Source organism: Neoarius graeffei, chromosome 10, assembly GCF_027579695.1.
Source record: "Neoarius graeffei isolate fNeoGra1 chromosome 10, fNeoGra1.pri, whole genome shotgun sequence".
NCBI lineage: Eukaryota > Metazoa > Chordata > Actinopteri > Siluriformes > Ariidae > Neoarius > Neoarius graeffei.
Genome location: NC_083578.1, coordinates 75667175 through 75687122, shown reverse-complemented (window position 1 = coordinate 75687122; position 19948 = coordinate 75667175). Strand labels below are relative to the sequence as shown.

The 19948-nt window shown below is 41.7% G+C and overlaps 1 protein-coding gene across 8 annotated transcripts; it reads left to right on the top strand.

The window, feature by feature from the left end:
* The first annotated feature begins 55 nt into the window (after positions 1 to 55).
* Positions 56 to 19873, top strand: kgd4 (alpha-ketoglutarate dehydrogenase subunit 4). Of its 8 annotated transcripts, none has more exons than XM_060932317.1 (5): positions 56 to 107; positions 608 to 700; positions 3575 to 3638; positions 12972 to 13165; positions 16420 to 19873. In XM_060932317.1, exons 1-5 carry the CDS (start codon positions 57 to 59, stop codon positions 16435 to 16437), a joined length of 420 nt encoding a protein of 139 aa, XP_060788300.1. In that variant the 5' UTR covers position 56; the 3' UTR covers positions 16438 to 19873. The 8 variants fall into 8 exon arrangements, with proteins under 8 accessions (XP_060788300.1, XP_060788307.1, XP_060788304.1 ...); XM_060932324.1 differs by having other exon boundaries at positions 65 to 140; XM_060932321.1 differs by having other exon boundaries at positions 72 to 178.
* Positions 19874 to 19948: the final 75 nt, after the last annotated feature.

The window sequence follows — 19948 nt, the reverse complement described above, 5'->3', positions numbered from 1 at the left end:
ATAGGGTATAAAATAATAAGCCAATTATTCCCTTCCTAGTGCACCATATATCCGGTATGCAGCAATTTGGGATTCAGCCACAGGTTCTCATCTTCCAGACCACTGTTGTCAGTACTGGATGTTATTTTCAATCACAGAATGTAATGGAAATTAATTTGTTGTAGATAGATTTTTTTTGGTAAGGATGGAACTTCGTTAAGTCTGATTAATGGGCGTTAACCGCGATTTATTTACATTATTTAGCACTGGTGCTAGCTGTGTCATTTGTTAAAGTCAAGTGTATCATCACAGTGCTAGCTGGTTAGCTCGTGGCTAATATGCTTGAGGTTTGTTCTGGGCACTTAACGTTGAATAACATCCTAAATAAATGTCCTGCTACGTAAGTGTAAAATATAATGAAATTATTCCGAGGTGTAATTAATAATCTGTGCAGTCAGATTGATGTCGAGTTTTAAAAGTTTTATTAATAGAAAAAATATTTGGTGTACTCTGAATTTTTTTTTTTTGCTTTATGTGTGGTATATTTGTTTATAATTATACTCGCCTGTATTGCAAATACAAATAATAAAGAATTTGTCCTCGAACTAAATCTAGAAAATGTCAACAGCTGCGTCATTTGAACCGGAAGTGGTTCCTGGAGGTCGCTATGGGAAGTAAAGTGAGCAGTGGCAAGATGGCGGCTGCCAGTCGGGTCGTACAGGTAAATATTCTCGATTAACAGTTGCATTTATTGTGTCGTAGTGAAATTAATTCTCTCAGTCTAGTCTGGAGTCTGTTTTAGACAGTGGAGTTTTAGCTTCAGCCTGTTCACGTGACCTTGAGAGATTTTTGCTCAGAGTTGCTGTGTGTGATTTTTTTTTTTTTTCCCAATGTCCTTGTCAACACTGAGTTCTTATTGATTGATTGATTCCGAACAGTAAAGAAGAAAGAGGGGGGAAATGCAATAATCAAAACATCGTCATAAGCAAACAGAATAGCGTAGCCACAAGGCAGTAACATAATAATGTTCGGAAAGGAAATAAATAACTTCTCAAATCCTAACCCTCTATACCACTGCTAATCAAACATCACTTTCTGCCATAATAGACTATATATACAAAAGAAAACAAAAGCAACAAACAAAAAAGGAAACATACCAATATACCAAGACATACCAACAGGGTATCGACCAAATCAAATCATATATACAGATACTTATGCATATATACACACATACATATACCTATAACTATACACACATCCATACGTAAACAGACACCCATAATATCATAATTATGCATATTATCCATATATTTTATATACACACACACACACACACACACACACACAGTGGTGCTTGAAAGTTTGTGAATCCTTTAGAATTTTTTATATTTCTGCATAAATATGGCCTAAAACAACATCAGATTTTCACACAAGTCCTAAAAGTAGATAAAGAGAACCCAGTTAAACAAATGAGACAAAAATATTATACTTGGTCATTTATTTATTGAGGAAAATGATCCAATATTACATATCTGTGAGTGGCAAAAGTATGTGAACCTTTGCTTTCAGTATCTAGTGTGACCCCCTTGTGCAGCAATAACTGCAACTAAACGTTTCCGGTAACTGTTGATCAGTCCTGCACACCGGCTTGGAGGAATTTTAGCCCATTCCTCCGTACAGAACAGCTTCAACTCTGGGATGTTGGTGGGTTTCCTCACATGAACTGCTCGCTTCAGGTTCTTCCACAACATTTCGATCGGATTAAGGTCAGGACTTTGACTTGGCCATTCCAAAACAAAGTTTATTCTTCTTTAACCATTCTTTGGTAGAACGACTTGTGTGCTTAGGGTTGTTGTCTTGCTGCATGACCCACCTTCTTTTGAGATTCAGTTCATGGACAGATGTCCTGACATTTTCCTTTAGAATTCGCTGGTATAATTCAGAATTCATTGTTCCATCAATGATGGCAAGCCGTCCTGGCCCAGATGCAGAAAAACAGGCCCAAACCATGATACTACCACCACCATGTTTCACAGATGGGATAAGGTTCTTATGCTGGAATGCAGTGTTTTCCTTTTTCCAAACATAACACTTCTCATTTAAACCAAAAAGTTCTATTTTGGTCTCATCCATCCACAAAACATTTTTCCAATAGCCTTCTGACTTGTTCACATGATCTTTAGCAAACTGCAGATGAGCAGCAATGTTCTTTTTGGAGAGCAGTGGCTTTCTCCTTGCAGCCCTGCCATGCACAACATTGTGGTTCAGTGTTCTCTTGATGGTGGACTCATGAACATTAACATTAGCCAATGTGAGAGAGGCCTTCAGTTGCTTAGAAGTTACCCTGGGGTCCTTTGTGACCTCGCCGACTATTACACGCCTTGCTCTTGGAGTGATCTTTGTTGGTCGACCACTCCTGGGGAGGGTAATAATGGTCTTGAATTTCCTCCATTTGTACACAATCTGTCTGACTGTGGATTGGTGGAGTCCAAACTCTTTAGAGATGGTTTTGTAACCTTTTCCAGCCTGATGAGCATCAACAACCCTTTTTCTGAGGTCCTCAGAAATCTCCTTTGTTCGTGCCATGATACACTTCCACAAACATGTGTTGTGAAGATCAGACTTTGATAGATCCCTGTTCTTTAAATAAAACAGGGTGCCCACTCATTCCTGATTGTCCTCTCATTGATTGAAAACACCTGACTCTAATTTCACTTTCAAATTAACTGCTAATCCTAGAGGTTCACATACTTTTGCCACTCACAGATATGTAATATTGGATCATTTTCCTCAATAAATAAATGATCAAGTATAATATTTTTGTCTCATGTGTTTAACTGGGTTCTCTTTATCTACTTTTAGGACTTGTGTGAAAATCTGATGATGTTTTAGGTCATTTATGCAGAAATATAGAAAATTCTAAAGGGTTCACAAACTTTCAAGCACCACTGTGTGTGTGTGTGTGTGTGTGTGTGTGTGTATATATATATATATATATATATATATATATATATATATATATATATATATATATATATATATATAAAACTACATCTTGAGAAGAGGGGCGGCACGGTGGTGTAGTGGTTAGCGCTGTCACCTCACAGCAAGAGGGTCCGGGTTCGAGCCCTGTGGCCGGCGAGGGCCCCTCTGTGCGGAGTTTGCATGTTCTCCCCGTGTCCGCGTGGGTTTCCTCCGGGTGCTCCGGTTTCCCCCACAGTCCAAAGACATGCAGGTTAGGTTAACTGGTGACTCTAAATTGACCGTAGGTGTGAATGTGAGTGTGAATGGTTGTCTGTGTGTCAGCCCTGTGATGACCTGGCGACTTGTCCAGGGTGTACCCCGCCTTTCACCCGTAGTCAGCTGGGATAGGCTCCAGCTTGCCTGCGACCCTGTAGAACAGGATAAAGCGGAGATCTTGAGAAGATATTTGGATAATGTAGCTGTGGTGTCGTTGCACATGGCTTTGTTATTTGTGTGAACAGAATCACGAAGTTTATTGGAATTGTATGTAAATAAACCGAGGGTCCATATTAAACCTGTAACGTTACACCTTGTGTCTAATGTCCCATCATTATTCCACTTTCTACAGGTTGTGCGACCTCATACACCACTGATCAAATTTCCAAATCGGGAGGGTATGCCCAAGGCAAACGGTGAGCATCAGAAATTTCTTTCTTTCCTTCCTTCCATCCATCCATCAACTAAATTCCCAAAGCAAAACCCTTCTGCAAGAAATATACTCTGAGGGTATTTCCTGAAAGCCGTGGGGGGGGGGGTCATCGTCGTCTTCTTTTGGCTCCTTCTGTTGGGGGTCACCATAGCAGATCTGTTCTGCATATTTGATTTGGGCATAGGTGGTGGTTTTTTTTTTTTGTGTGTTTAAAAACCGTATGCTCTTCCTGACGCAACCGTCCCTAATCTATCTGCACTAAGTATACACTGGCTTGTGCAACCCCAGTGGCTGGGTATTTGACCTCATCTGCATGTCTTTGAACTGTGGGAGGAAACCCACACAGACATGCAAACTCCATACAGAAAGGTCCTGTCAGTTGTGAGGTTCGAACCTGGAACTTTCTTGCTGTGAGGTGCCACTGTGCCGCCTTAAAATCACATGTTTGTAAAATATTTTTTACCTTGAAGGAGTTTTGAACAGATCATGATATTTGGCATAAATAAACTACATATTAAGTACTTCAGGTTGAAACCGTTAAAATGTTCAGTGTTTTATGTCCACCCCATATAGTCTGTCCCGTCCCCCCAAAATTTGTAGGGGCTGTAGTTCAATATCAAATTGTGGTCAGACTATCTAACTAACAGTAAACAAAGCCACCAGGAAAAATAATTTGTTGCTTGCAATAAAGTTTTTTGGGCTCCCAAACATGACTGTGGACCCAAACTTCTTTGTACGAGGGTAAGTCGAAAAGTTCTAAGACAAATTGAAAAAAATCTTTATTTATGAAAATAACAAATCTATTTCTCTACTTACCCTCCATTTAAGTCTAAACACTTCTGCAAGCGGTGTTTCCATCAGAGAATTCCTTCTTTGTAGAGTTCTGGGGGACGTCTTTCACACCTTTTGAAATTATAACATTTGTCTTAGAACTTTTTGACTTACCCTCGTATATTGCATGAACTTCTGCAATATTAGGATTTATAACAAGAATAATATTTTGCAGTATTTGTGATCTTTACCTGTTAATCTAGAGCCATAGAAAAGTTCAGGATTTATTACTTAATTCAGCATTAATCTCTGAACATGGTGTCATTTCATAGCTGCCGTTTTGGTGCCCCTTCGAAAAATAACAGTAACTAAGAAACTACTTCAGGTTTGTTCATTAACGAAGAAAATCTGAGACCAAAAGCTGTGGGTTGTTAGTTGATTTGACACAAGCCTCCCAGTACATGTCATTATGAAGATAAACGATCTATAGACCTCTTGCAGTCACGTGACCGAATCCCGGCTGGAATGTAAACAGCCGCCATCTTGTCGGTCAGCAACACAGCTGAATATTGTTGCACTCGTGTACAAAATGGATCAATTTCAACCGACGGACTACACGGCTCATTTTTCTAATGAACAGATAACTAGAGATATGTCTAAAATAAACGACCTACAGATTAGTGACCCTTATCGATTACCAGACATAGTTTTCACGACCGTGTCAGTGGATATTGAACTGCCAGAGGTGGAATACCCAGATGTGTATAATTAACTTTCCCTCGCTGTTCAGTGGTGAAGCACTACGTGCTTATAAATCTCTGGACAGTTATCTTTACAGAAATTCAGGATTTGTCAGCCGCCGTCAGATGTGGCATCTTGTAAACAAGAAAATAACAATCCTCATTGGACGGGTAAGTCACTTAAGTATTGAGTACTAGTACTGACACCACATGGATATACTGGAATAAATACATGGCGAACCTGAGATGAAATGGTCACTGCACAGGCGCCAGTGATCGTTCTTTCCAGTCGGTTCCCATGCCTTGTTGTTGTTGTTTGGATCGGCCCGGCTGATAGCAGCAATCCACTTTGCACGCCTGTCAGGGTCCCGTGGCAGCCTATGAAACTTTCTAACCGATTTCTGACCTCTCCTGTTGTGGCATTTATATGCCATACAACTCTCCGGCATTGTGGCACGGTAATATTTGCAGATTTGGGCGAAAAACAACGAAAGTCAGCGTTGGTAAATTGTGATGGCGGAAATATGGCGTTTGACCGACAAGATGGCGTCTGTTTACAATCTGGATCAGCTGTGACGTCACATGCAAGTGGACTATGGTTGCACCGAGGGACTCTTTTCAGTGTAAAAATAAACAATATTAGATACATTACATGTATAACCATCATACTTTTGTAGTTTTTTTCCTTGATTCTGATTGGTCAGGAGGTGTTGATTTCATTCATTCATAAATGAGTGTTACGAGAGGAATAAAACACCTTTTGAAAGTAATCACCTTTGCAATAGTAACCTCAGGCTGCATGTCACCACTCTGTGGCTGATTATTTTCCTATAACGGCGTTCTCCAAAGTGTTTTATTCCTGACTATTGGAGCACTCTGAAAGCAGTTACTCAAACCAGTTATGTTCTATGTTTACAGCGTGTTTCTTCTTTTTATTGGGGGTAACTTGGATGCAAGTTGAGATTTTAATAATTGTTTACAAGTTAATGTGCTGTTTAGTTGAAACCTGTACAATTAAAGTGGCCATTAAATTAGTCTTCAACTGTAATAACTATAACAACTAACAGCAGTAGACTGTCACATCTATTGACATCTACTGTCTTTAAAAAAAAAAAAAAAATATCACAGAACCACAGGAACGATGCTTTACAGACCTCAGAGGGTCACCAGACCCCACTTTGAGAGCCACATTGATGGAAAATGGAGAGCACTAGTTATGTGTAGCATTTTGGAATTTAACTTGGGTTTAAAATATGTGTGGGAGACACAATATAGCCGTTTCTTTCAGAGACGGAGTTCAGCCCTTCCTGCTGGTTCAGGGAATCAAACTCAAACCAGTGACCTTTTGGTCCCAAAGCTGCTTGTCTAACCATTAGGCCATGGTACGCTTTTGCAATGTGTGGTTTTTTTTTTTTTTTTTTTTAAACTTCTGTTTATTGATTTTTCATATTAACACACACACACACGTACATACACACACAACAGCAACACCAACAAACAAGCATTGTTGTCAACAATGAGCCGCTTTACATCAAAATCATTACAATACTATAGTCTCATATAGGTAGCAGAAGTTAAGAGGAATGCCTGGATTCAACATAGTCTATAAAGGGTTGCCAAGTCCTATAAAAACGATCAGTAGAACCTCTGAGAGTATATTTCAGTTTTTCCAGTTTAAGATGTTGCATAATATCATTGATCAATACTGTATGAGAGGGAGGGCGTGTCTGTTTCCAGTTCAAGAGAATTAATCTGCGTGCTAAGAGAACTATGAACCTGGCTGCCATGGACGCAGACCCTTTTAGAGGACTGTCCTCACTCAGTACCCCAAATGGAGCCAATGCCGGATCTGGTTCAAGTGTGTGACCAAAAACATCAGATAAGGTTTTAAAAATGGAGACCCAAAAATCTGATAACTCTGGACACAGCCAAAACATGTGACCCAGTGTAGCTGGAAATGCCCTGCAACGGTCACATAAGGGATCAATGTTAGGATACATTTTAGCAAGCTTGACTTTGGAGAGATGCAAGCGATGCAGCACCTTGAACTGTATGAGCCCGTGTCTGGTGCAAATGGATGCTGAGTGTACCCCCTCCTGTGCTCCCATCCACTGCTCCTCTGTCAAGTCAATGCCCAAATCTTCCTCCCAAGCAAATTTCAGAAAATCTAGAGATACATCTATCTGGCTAAACATGTGGTTGTACAAGTATGAAATCACCCCTCTAGATGAAGGATCAACTGAAAATAAAGAGTCCATCTGGGTGGGGGTGGGAGCATTAGGGAAAGAGTTTGTATTAGATCTTGTATAGTCACGAACTTGCAAAAAACGAAAGAAATGAGACTGAGGGAGTTTAAGCTTTCTACGCAGCATCTCAAAAGATGGGAAAATAGCATCAATATAAAGGTCCTTCATTCTTGAGACCCCATTATGAGCCCATAGTTGAAAGGAATTATCTAACAAAGAGGGATGAAAGTGATGATTTGCACATAGAGGGGCTAGAAGAGATTTAGCATGCCAGCCAAAGTGTTGTCTTATTTTAGTCCAAATTTTCAATGATTCTGTCACTACAGGATTGGATTTGGCATATTCGACTGGTATTGGAAGGGAAGAGAATAACAATGCACTCAAGGAAGTAGGATGACATGAGGCCCGCTCAATCTGCAACCAGGCAGGTTGTTCTTCTGAGCCAGTCTGATCCCAAAAAGAGAGAGCTCGTACGTTGCAGGCCCAGTAATAATACTGAAAATTTGGAAGGCTCATGCCCCCAGGACGTTTAGGTCTTTGCAAAAAATCTTTCCTAATTCTAGGGGTTTTCTTATTCCAAATAAAACTAGATATTTCACTGTCTAATTGTTTGAAAAAAGACTTATTAATGATGATGGGGATGGTTTGAAAAAGAAACAGGAATTTAGGAAGAATGTTCATCTTCAAGGCATTAACTCTCCCTGCTAGAGACATAGGAAGATGGGACCATCTACCAAAATCCTTAATAGTGCGATCAAATAAAGGTTTAAAGTTAAATTTGAACAGTGACTGGACAGACCTTGTTACAACTACTCCCAGATAATTGAAAGATCCATTAACCAACCTGAATGGAAACTGAGAATAAGACACAACCTGAGCAGCGTTGTTTATGGGGAACAGTATACTCTTAGATAAATTCAGCTTGTAACCAGAAATCTTGCCAAAAATTTTCAAAACAGACATAATATTGGGAATAGATGTGAGAGGGTCCTGAATATATAAGAGCAGATCATCTGCATACAATGACACTCTATGCTCTCTCCCTCCTCTGAATATTCCCTGGTAGCCATTGAGTGAACGTAAGGCAATGGCCAGAGGCTCAATGGAAAGTGCAAATAATAGGGGGGAAAGAGGACACCCTTGTCTTGTGCCACGCCGCAAGGGAAAATAATTTGACCTGAAAGCATTAGTCTGAACCGAAGCCGATGGGGAAACATAAAGAAGACTGACCCAAGAGATGAACTTTTTGCCGAATCCAAATCTGTCCAACGCAGAAAAAAGAAAATCCCATTCAATTCGGTCGAACGCTTTTTCAGCGTCTAGTGAAAGGAGTACCTCTGGGCAGGAGGAAGGGCTGGGAGTGTAAATAATATTGTAGAGTCTACGAAGGTTTGAAAATAAAAGTCTATTCCTAATAAAGCCCGTTTGGTCCTGTGAGATAATTGTGGGAAGGACCCTGTCTAAACGGGTGGCCAAAGTTTTTGCTAATATCTTTGTGTCTACATTCAAAAGGCTGAGGGGCCTGTATGAACCTGGGTCAAGAGGGTCCCTATCCTGTTTTAGCAAAAGGGAAATGCAGGCCTGGTAAAAAGTGGCAGGAAGTGTGTTAGCGCTGAATGATTCATTAAAGACATCTAAAAGTACAGGAGAGAGGAGATCTGAAAAAGCTTTGTAAAATTCAGAGCTATATCCATCAGGACCTGGAGCTTTAGAGGTTTGCATGCTCTTAATAGTGTTATTTAGTTCCTCAAGAGACAGAGGTTCTTCAAGTTGTGCCTTATCCTCTTTGGAAATAGTCGGGATGTTCAACTTACTGAAAAAATCATCAATTAAAACCCTTTGGTGACTGACCCCTTGAAAATGGTTCCTCCAGGAACGATGACGTTTCAGTTGTCAAGACAACGGAAAAACTAAAATACAAAAACAGAAAGATACGTCACAATGCTCTTGTGCACAAAACAAAATGCTCTTGTATTTGTATTTGTATTTTAGTTTTTTCGTTGTCTTGACAACTGAAACGTCATGGTTCCTGGAGGAACCATTTTCAAGGGGTCAGTCACCAAAGGGTTAAAGAGGGATCACCTTCAGACTCTGAAGAATATAAGTGTGTATAGAATTGTTCAAATTCTCCATTAATATCCTGCTGATCAAGAATTGTTTGCCCCGATTGCGCACGAATTTCAGTTATCATTCTAGAGGCAGCTGATTTTCTGATTTGTAAGGCCAGAAGTTTCCCAGCTTTCTCTCCATGCTCGTAAGATCTATGGCGTGTTTGCAACAGAAGCTGTGCAGTTTCATTTGTGGATAACAGGTCAAATTCTGTTTGCAAAGCTAGTCTGTGTTTGTAAAGATCAGGACTGGGCGATACAGAATATGAGTGATCTAAATCTAAGATCTCATGGGTAAGACTGGAGATACGTTCAGCACGCAGTCTATTGGTACCCGCACTGTAGGAAATTATCAGGCCACGAAGGTAGGCTTTCAAAGTTTCCCACAGTGTGCTCTTGGACACTTCTCCTGTGTCATTGATAATCAAAAATACTTCAATGTTGGATTTTAAAAATTCTGTGAATGATTTATCTGCTAGTAACAAATTATTAAAGCGCCAAGTCCTGGGCATATGTTTGTTGGAAAAAGCCAGCTGCATTTGGTGCGGGGCGTGATCTGAAATAACAATAGCCTCGTAGTCACACCGCCTAATTGCAGGGACAAGTTTACAATCAATAAGAAAATAATCAATTCGACTATATGAATGATGAACTGGGGAGAAAAAGGAATAATTACGAGATGTCGGATACTTGAACCTCCAGGGGTCAGTAATTTTAAAGGTGTCCATAAAGGATCTAATTAGTTTGGCAGATTTTGTCCATGTTTGGGTTTTATTGGATGACCTGTCCAACTTGGGATTCAAGACGCAATTGAAGTCCCCACCTATAATCAGGCGGTGGGTGTTCAGGTCGGGGAGAGATGCAAAAAATGTAGAAAAGAAATGCTCATCATCAAAATTAGGACCGTACACACTGACTAATGTAAGGGGGGTATTATATAGGGACCCAGTCACCACTACAAATCTACCATGTGGATCAGAGGTAACAGAGGAGGAAATGAAAGGAATGTTCTTATTAATTAGAATCGCAGCCCCTCTAGACTTAAAGTGGAATGTTGAATGAAAAAGCTGACCAACCCACCCTTTTCGTAGCCTAAAATGGTCTTGGTTCCTCAAGTGGGTCTCCTGTAAGAATGCTATGTCAGTCTTAAGTCTTTTTAAATGGCCCAAGACTCTACCCCGCTTCATAGCTGTATTAAGACCTTTCGTATTCCAACTGACAAATTGCACCAGGCATTCCTCTTTAGCATCAAAAGAAGTCATAGCTACCATGTGTTTTCCCTATTATTGTACTTAATTCAGACATGAGTTTTTTACAAAGCGGCATTTTTGTAAGATGAGAGACATGCAAACAGCAACAAGAACAGCAAACAAACACCCCACCCCCCCACCCACTCCTGCCTTTCCCCAACTGAAAGGCCTTAGGACCAAACAACTTAAATAGGCCTACCTTAGGACGAAACATGGTACAGTCGCTGCACCACCTAAGCTAGTTCAGAGCTTGCTTAAACTCCTGTTTAACTCGACTCCCTTTTTTTTTTAATAAACATAGATAATTATAATTCAATCTAACCCATTGCATTTACATTCCATGGCCTATTCAATGGTGGAGTAAAATAAAGAAAGCTGGACTAAATTAAAAATGGCACTGTGCTACTCTCAAGTGAGCCTATCAGGTGCAGACAGTGCATGAAAAAGCCCAGTCCAAATATGACAGAAGATAAAATAAAAAAATAAAATAAAAAAATCCATTAAATATGAATTCCAATAAAAGTGCTCCCCAAAATGGGCTAGGCCTATGTTGTGGCATATTAAACATACAAACCAAAGTGCAAGTGGCCTTTTGGGATTCAAGGCTGCTCTGCTACAATAGGCTAGCCATAGTGCTACATGCGCTTAAATTCTCAGCTTATTTAAACATTACACTATATCTTATAGAAGTATACATGTAGGCTAGGCTATATAGAAATCATAGGCCAGGGCATTACTCCAGTCCAGTCCAGCCCAGTAAACTGAGTGCATGCATTGAGTCCACCACATGCGTTTTGTAAAAATCAACATAGAGAAAAAAAAAAAAAGTGACAGCAAAGTGAAACTTGGCAAAAACGTGGCACTGGCAGGCACGCTCTAGTATTGTCTTTTTCAAATGAAAATAGCTGAGGGCTTTGGACCTGCAAATGCAAGCCCTAATAGGTGGCTAGCTCATAACGAGAAAGAGAGGGGGGAAAAAATTACCACCTATGGCGCATCAAACTATAACAATTTCGTTACTCACATGACCCTTCTACAGCTAGGTTCGGGGCGATCTTTGTCTGAAAAAACTTTTCAGCTGCTTCTGGAGTGTTGAACTTGTGCCGGACACCGTCGATGTTCACGGAGAGGACAGCAGGGAAGAATAAACTGTAGTCCATCTTCGCCTCACGCAGCTTTGCCTTCACCGGGTTGAAGGCGGCTCTGAGCTTGCTAACCTCGGTAGGGAGATCGGGAAAGATGTGAACAGGGGACTGTTGATAAAGTAGCCGACCCTTTCCTCTGGAAATGCCCAGGATCCGCTCCTTTTCGGCGAAGTAGTGTAATCGTGCTATGATGGGGCGCGGGCGCTCACCCTTCTTCGGCTTCAGAGCCAGGGATCGGTGGGCACGATCGATGACGGGGGGAGATGTGAAGTTCTCAGGGCCCAACACCTCCGACAAGAATTCTTGTAAGAAACGGGTTAGGTTAGCTCCTTCAACTCCCTCAGGGACACCAACTATCCTTAAATTTTGTCGCCGACTTCTGGACTCAAGATCAATACATTTCTCCTGTAAGCGTTTCAGCTCGCCTGAAAGAGAGCCATGCTCACTCTCAAGTCTTGCAATCTGTTCCAGTGCGTCGTTTAGACGGTGTCCCATACTAGCCTGCTCCGTAGTTACTTCTTTATGGTAATTCTGGAGTTTTACAATTTCCTCCTGTACATCTTCACGTAACTTTTGAGTGTTGGAGATTGTCTCCGTCCGAAGCGCCTCTATGTCTTTGCACAAATCCTGATGAAGGGTGACAATTTCAGCTTTAAAGTCTTTCAGGGAGGCTTGACGAGATAGCTGAAGTTCGTCTCTCAGTGTTTGTAGCGTGAGCGGCGCCTCCTCCATCTTGTTAACGTTATCCTTCACCATGAGGTTACTCACTTTGATAAACTTTGTTTCTTCCGGTTCAATTAAACGAAGTTTGGTGATGCCATACAGTCTCAAACTTTACTAAGCAGAATTTCGCAATGGGTAGTTAAGTACCTTGCAAATAAGTTAAAATATTAATGACAAATGCTCAGGAGCCGCGGAACTCCAGTCTACTCCATACCACCTGCAACCGGAAGTCCGTCGCAATGTGTGTTTTTTGTAGTAATTTTTTTTTTCCCTTCATAAAACTTTTAAAAATATTTTTTTTCTTACTTATTTAAAGTGATTTTCTTTTTCCAGTACAAGAAGCACTAAAGCTATTTCTAGCCAACACACCCACACCCGCGGCAGTGCACTCGGCTCCATCACCTCCAAAACCTGCAGGACTCGTCAGTCGACTCCCGGGCACACCAGACAGCATCGCTATCGTTAAAGAGCTTCCACAGAGATACCGGCGACGGGCCCTCGCGCTCGAGGAGATGGACTACATTCAGGTTAGTGCTGGGGCTCAGTTATGGAATCAATTTTGTGCCAAAATGTTCATACAATACTTTTGAAATATCAAACAAAAACGATAAATCAAAATACACAAAAAAAAGTCAATTTTTTTAGACTGGCAAACAAATTATTCGTGTAATCGTGCAAAATATCAGTCTATTACTCTTCAGAAACCTTCTTTTGTTCCGCGTCTTTCTCAGTTTTGTTTGACGTGATTTATTTTGGTTGCGATTCCAGCTTTCTCGTTTGCGCTCCCTGACTTTTTGCTTGCAGTTTTGGCACAAACTTCACGTGTGGGTGGGCTGTCCAGGAATGCATTCCCATTGGGTAACTTGTGTTTGACTGACAGCTACGCTCAGCCATTCCCTACTCGGATTCTGGCGGACTGTTTGACGAGTGACCGATCCATTGACGGTAAACAAGGATCAAGTGGGCTTCAGTGGCGACTATGATATTGAATTAATTCAACAAAGTGTAAGTGCGGGACAAATGTGTTGTACGTGTTGCAGTAGTGCACAAGTCCACTCGATCCTTGTTTACCGTCAATGGATCGGTCACTCGTCAAACAGTCCGCCAGAATCCGAGTAGGAAATGGCCGCAACAGCCTCCGGGGAATGGCTGAGCGTAGCTGTCAGTCAAACACAAGTTAGCCAATGGGAATGCGTTCCTGGACAGCCCACCCACACGGGAAGTTTGTGCCAAAACTGCAAGCAAAAAGTCAGGGAGCGCAAACGAGAAAGCTGGAATCGCAACCAAAATAAATTACGTTAAACAAAACTGAGAAAGACGCGGAACAAAAATAAAAGGTTTCTGAAGAGTAATAGACTGATATTTTGCACGATTACAGGAATAATTTGTTTGCCAGTCTAAAAAAATTGACTTTTTTTTTTTTTTTGTATTTTGATTTATCGTTTTTGTTTGATATTTCAAAAGTATTGTATGAACATTTTGGCACAAAATTGATTCCATACTCTGTGTGTGTGTGTGTGAGAGAGAGAGAGAGAGAGAGAGCGCGCGCGCGTGCGCGTGTGCTGTTCTTCCTTGGCTGAGGTTGAGGGGATCAAATCTCATTGCTGTGTGTTCGCACCCAGGGTTCCAGTGTTAGTTCCACTAACCATAATCCACAACACCAGGGTGTGCTGTTCTGTTATAGGAAAATGATCAACAACAGGGTAATGGGCTCTAATGACCCTTTTCCACTACCCTTTTTCAGCTCGCTTCAGCCCGACACGGCTCGCGTTTCGACTACCTTAGAGCAGCATGACTCAGCTTGCTTCAGCCCTGCTCAGCACCCAAAACTCGCACGGTTTTGGAGTGGGGCTGAAGCGAGCCAAACCGAGCCGAGTGGGGCTAGGGGCGTGAGGAGACACTCCCCTGTGCACTGATTGGTGAGGAGTGTCCTCACACGCCCCGTGAGCACGCTGGGATCTGTAAACACCGTAAACCCGGAAGAAGAAGAATTACGAGAATTTCTGAAGCCTTATGCGCCTCGCCTCATCTATACGCTCTTGCCAGTATCTGTTGGCGTTGTCGGTGACAACAAGCCACAGCACCAAGACCAGCAACACTAACAACTCCATGTTTATTGTTTACTATCCGGGTCGTGAGACTACCGCTTAAAAGATCACTGATGTCACTGTTTGCGCCGCCTAACGACATCAGGTGACGTCCACCCACTTTCGCTAACTCCACCCAATGTGTCCACCCACTTCCAGCCAGCACGGTTCAGCGCGGTTGTAGTCGAAATGCAACTCCAACAGCCCCGCTCAGCTCGACTCAGCCCAACTCAGCACGGCTCAGCCCGACTCAGCCGCGTTGGTAGTGGAAAAGTGGCATAACTCCACCCCCCTCTCAGCTTAATAATATTCAACCTGAATACCAAACCATTGAATGAATAAAATCGGAAGCAGGGTTTATTTTTTTATTTTATTTTATTTTTTTGAAATAGTTCCAGATGAAGTCTGTTGCTGAGCACATTGCCACACTGGTCGTCATAGTAACAGTGCAAGCACATGCAACTACAGTTTAGAGAAATAAATTGGATTTAGTCTTTCGTCAGTTTTACAAACTGATTTTAAGAAATGATTGTGATTTTTGTTTTCTGAGCCTGAGAATCCTGAAGAATATACGCTTGGACAGAACTGTGGGTTATGGGTTAATAGTGGCTTTTGTATACTTGTTTATTCTATCCACATTCACTGGATATGAGCAATCATGCGCTCTGATTGGCTACTCTGCTACTAGGATATCGGCTCATGTTCCATGAGTAGAGAAAAACAAAATGGCGGCGTGTGTTGCTGAACCAATCGAGGACGAAATAAAAAGTCTACTCCAAAAACAAACCCCCCAAAATTATCAAGTATTTAAAAGAAACAGAAATGGCTAAAGGAATATAGTGGGGTATAGTCGGTGGTGGAAACGTACCTTTAAGTTGGTTTGCCAACCGGCAGAAAGCCCAAAGAAGACCCAAAAAAATAAATAAATAAAAGCAACAAAATATGGAGTAAAAGTATTTGATGGTAAGAATGTCTCTCTTATTTTTCAAGAATTATTATTATAGCAATTTGTGAAAAATGCTACTGTCATTTCACCAGTTTGTAAGCGGAAATGATTTTGTCGGACGTTTTGTATAAAGTTTTTATTGATTGAATTTGCAAAAAATAAAAATTCTCCGTTTCTCAAAATCCAGTGAATGGGGATAGAATAAAACCGTTATTCCACTCGATCTCGTCGTACACGGCTTCTAGCCGACTCGGCGTTACGCGCCTCGTCAGCTATCTGCTCATGTACGACTCAGTTTTGTGGAATAACTGTTAAACATGCTCGTATTGGGCGGCACGGTGGTGTAGTGGTTAGCGCTGTCGCCTCACAGCAAGAAGGTCCGGGTTCGAGCCCCGGGGCCGGCGAGGGCCTTTCTGTGCGGAGTTTGCATGTTCTCCCCGTGTCCGTGTGGGTTTCCTCCGGGTGCTCCGGTTTCCCCCACAGTCCAAAGACATGCAGGTTAGGTTAACTGGTGACTCTAAATTGACCGTAGGTGTGAATGTGAGTGTGAATGGTTGTCTGTGTCTATGTATCAGCCCTGTGATGACCTGGCGACTTGTCCAGGGTGTACCCCGCCTTTCGCCCATAGTCAGCTGGGATAGGCTCCAGCTTGCCTGCGACCCTGTAGAAGGATAAAGCGGCTAGAGATAATGAGATGAGAATGAGACATGCTCATATTGCTGTAACATTATTCCTGTCCTGTTTACAGCGCGGCGGTCCTGAGTGACGGGTCATCGTTAAATCTTGCCAGCACTGATCGCTGTGGAGAAGTTTTTTATTGTTGGCTCGTCTTCTCCTCGTCCTGAGGATTTCACCTTGCAGGAATAAATGGTTGTTGTTTTAAATGTACATAGGGGGAGTTTGAAATGTAGTTATTCAATACTGGTCAAGTCATTTTTCTCATTAATTCAGCTGTAGTGTGAGGTTTGCAGCGTGGACTTTTTGACCGCAAGTCAGTACTTTCTATGTTCTCTGTATTAAGAGAACATTACAATATTATTATTAGTAGTAGTAGTATTGCAGGTGGATCATTTCTCTGCTTCATGTATAAGCCAGGCTGCTCAGTTCACACTGCAGTCATTCACTTTCTTACTCATTTACACCTTGTGTTAGTTTGGCACAAGAAGGAATACTGCACTGTGTAAATCAGATTTGTTAAATTTATATTAATTTAAATTAATTTACTTCACAGTCTAAAGAAAAAAAATCCACCCTGAATGTACATATTGATATGGAAGTCAATCAATATACAATCTTTGACTGTGTGAAAGATTGATTGATTTCTTGTGGTTTTTTTTTTTTTGGTTTGGTTTTTTCCCCCTCCTCTTTACGGAAATGTTGCTCTCTTGTCACTTTGGTTAAAGGTCCCATGGCATGGTGGTTTGTTGATGCTTTAAACGGGCTCGTGGAGGTTTCCGGATGTTATATCCGCAGCCTTTCTCGAAATGAACCCTCGGCACGTAGATATAGCCTCCTGGGAGAAAGCCCCATTTCAGCGCTTTTCCCAGTGCGTCGTTTTGCTAATGAGAAGCAGGAGGCGGGGAAGGGTAGAGGGTGGGGGCGGGTCTTATCATTAATATTCATGACATGTAAACGTGTTACCTCTGATTGGCTAACAGCACTGTGCCGCTACCTCCAGTGGGTCAGAACAAGTGGATGTGGGTGTCTTACTATGGCGAGAGAGAAGGAACAAACCGCGAAGGGAAAAATACCGCGCGCTGACGTCATTAAGGTGCGACGCGAGGAAATAAAATAAATTCAACAAATGTTTGGGTTTTTACTGAACAAACAAATAAATAAAATGAACGAGTGACTTTAAAAAAAAAGAATGTGGGTGTCTTTGTAAAAACTGTTTTGATTGGCTATTATAACAGCATGCTGCGTGCTTTTTGGTTTTGTAGCGCAGAGTACCTGGCTAACTGCAGGAAGCGGTTAGCTGCACAGCTAATGTAGCCATTGCTAGGCTGACGTGGCACCGATTTTAAAACACGGCAAAACGACTTAACAGTTATACACTTACTTGTTCGGTGTTTGTTGCTGATGCGGCAGGGATGCTTGGTACGGACCCAGGCTTCAGTGACAGTTGATGTGCAAAACCTGCCCTGTACTGTCCCAAGTTGTGGAAACATTCCTCAGGAAAATGCTTCCGACAAACATGCACCGTCTTAGGTAGACTCGACGGCGTATTATTGGAGTAAATAAAATTAAGCCACTGCGTCTTCAGGGGCTCTCCCGTCGGCAGTAAAAACAGATTCCTTTCTGTGTTGTCACATCCATGTACAGCGCAACTTCCATGTTTGGTGGCAACTTTTGAGCTGGGTGGGCAATCCATACAGTGGGTGGGAATCCAGAGGGGGGGCGTGGGGATCATCTCCCTTGCTGACGTAGGCAAGGGAAGAGTTTATTGACGCGCCATTCTCAAATGTTGGGCATAGTTTGGTTTACACATTATGAAATTTCTAGCCACTGGGGTGACTTAAGAAGGTCAGAGGAACTCATTTTAACGTTAAAAAACCTCAAAGTGAAAATTTCATGCCATGGGACCTTTAAAGGTTTCCTACGTGACCTACAGTTCAGTGGTGCATTTCCCAAAAGCCTCGCAACACTAAGAGAATCTTAACTCGGAGGGAGAGTGTTCGTTGTGCTGTTCACGCTTGCATTTCTTTGTGCTACGATGCTTTTGGGAAACTCGGCACAGTTCAGTTTAGTTACTGCCTGATAGTGGTGCCAATGGGAATTATAACTGCACTTGAGTAAACCTCATAACTTGGAGTTTCTGCTACCTGACTGAGGGGGGAAAACCATCACATCAACTAGGAATTCCTACTTGGAAAGTCTCACCTCACCCCCAAGTACATCGTATGGCATCGTGTCAACATGGCTGCTTGCAACAACAGCAGTAAATAAAATCTCACTTCACTGATTTAAGTGTTTATAGTTGTATTTAGTGTAAATCAACCAACATGGACACATTAGTTGGTGAAATCTGTAACTCTGACCATACTGTTGTTTGAAAGAGCAAAATGTACCATTTTAAACTCATGATTAGTAATGTTAGCTGGCGAGCTCGTTCCATTTTTTTTTTCCCCCTTCTAAAATGGCATAATTCCAGGTTCCCACTTCTGACTTAAGATAACTGCAGTGTTAGCCCTCACTTTGTCTCTGTCTAAAGGGAGCGATGCAGGTGTCTCACCTCTTCATCTGTAAAGCTGTCATGCTCATGCTGCCATCATCAGCCCCAGGGCAGGAATTTCTCATTTTGGCCTTGTGCCCTTGGAAAAAAATATCTGCCTTAAGGCCACAGTGGCCTTGATGCCCTGCGGTTTTGTAGTCTGCCTCGTGACTGCCAATAGGCTTGAACATCACCTGCGTCTATTGAGAAAAAAATACGTATTTTGACGACATTCTGGATTCTTATTGGGCAACTCATCAGTGGTGGATCGGACTCGAGCCTGGCATGAACCGCTCCGACGTGCTATAATGACACCAATCTAACACCAGCCATCAGGAGACTTAATCAAACGCATCCCCTGCCCACTTGGGTCCGCGTCTGAGACGTTGAATTTTCACAGAAGGAGGGAAAAAGTTGACTGAGGTAAGACTGTGTGATAAATTAACGAACAAATAAGAGAGGAATTTCAACATATAGGGCTTAAGTTTGTTACTGTTAAATAAGCATTGCTTGTACGGTAACGTTATGTCGTTACAACGTTGACCCACTTTTAACGTGCCGAGTACCGACTGTAGCCGGGAACAAATGCTTACTGTCAAAAGTGCAAAGACCTTAAATTGCTCTGTGTAAATTAGAAAATGGCGCAACTTCCTCTGTAGCCGTCAACGGACAAGCACAGACTTGCCTTGAGTTTTGAGCCAATCACAACGGCAGCACTGTGGCCTGAGGTAAAACATGATAGTTTAAGTTTGTTTAAATTACAAAAATGAGTACACCCAATGACTGTCTCATATACTCTTCATATACTCGTACTGTTTAAGTAATGCAGTAAAACTAATCTTTAAAAGTGGAATTCACTCAAACTGTTTGCATAGAATGAACTTTGGGGTTAACAGTGTCATAGTGTTGCAGTGTTCTGCAAATTTCCCATTTAATATTTCAGATCTTGAGACATGAAAGTGCTATTTTAAAAAATAAAAGGTCAGAAATGTTTTCTTTGTCGTCTATTTAGTTCATTTTATTTCCTCAATAATTTTCCTTGATTGAGAAATCGGTCTGGGCTCTT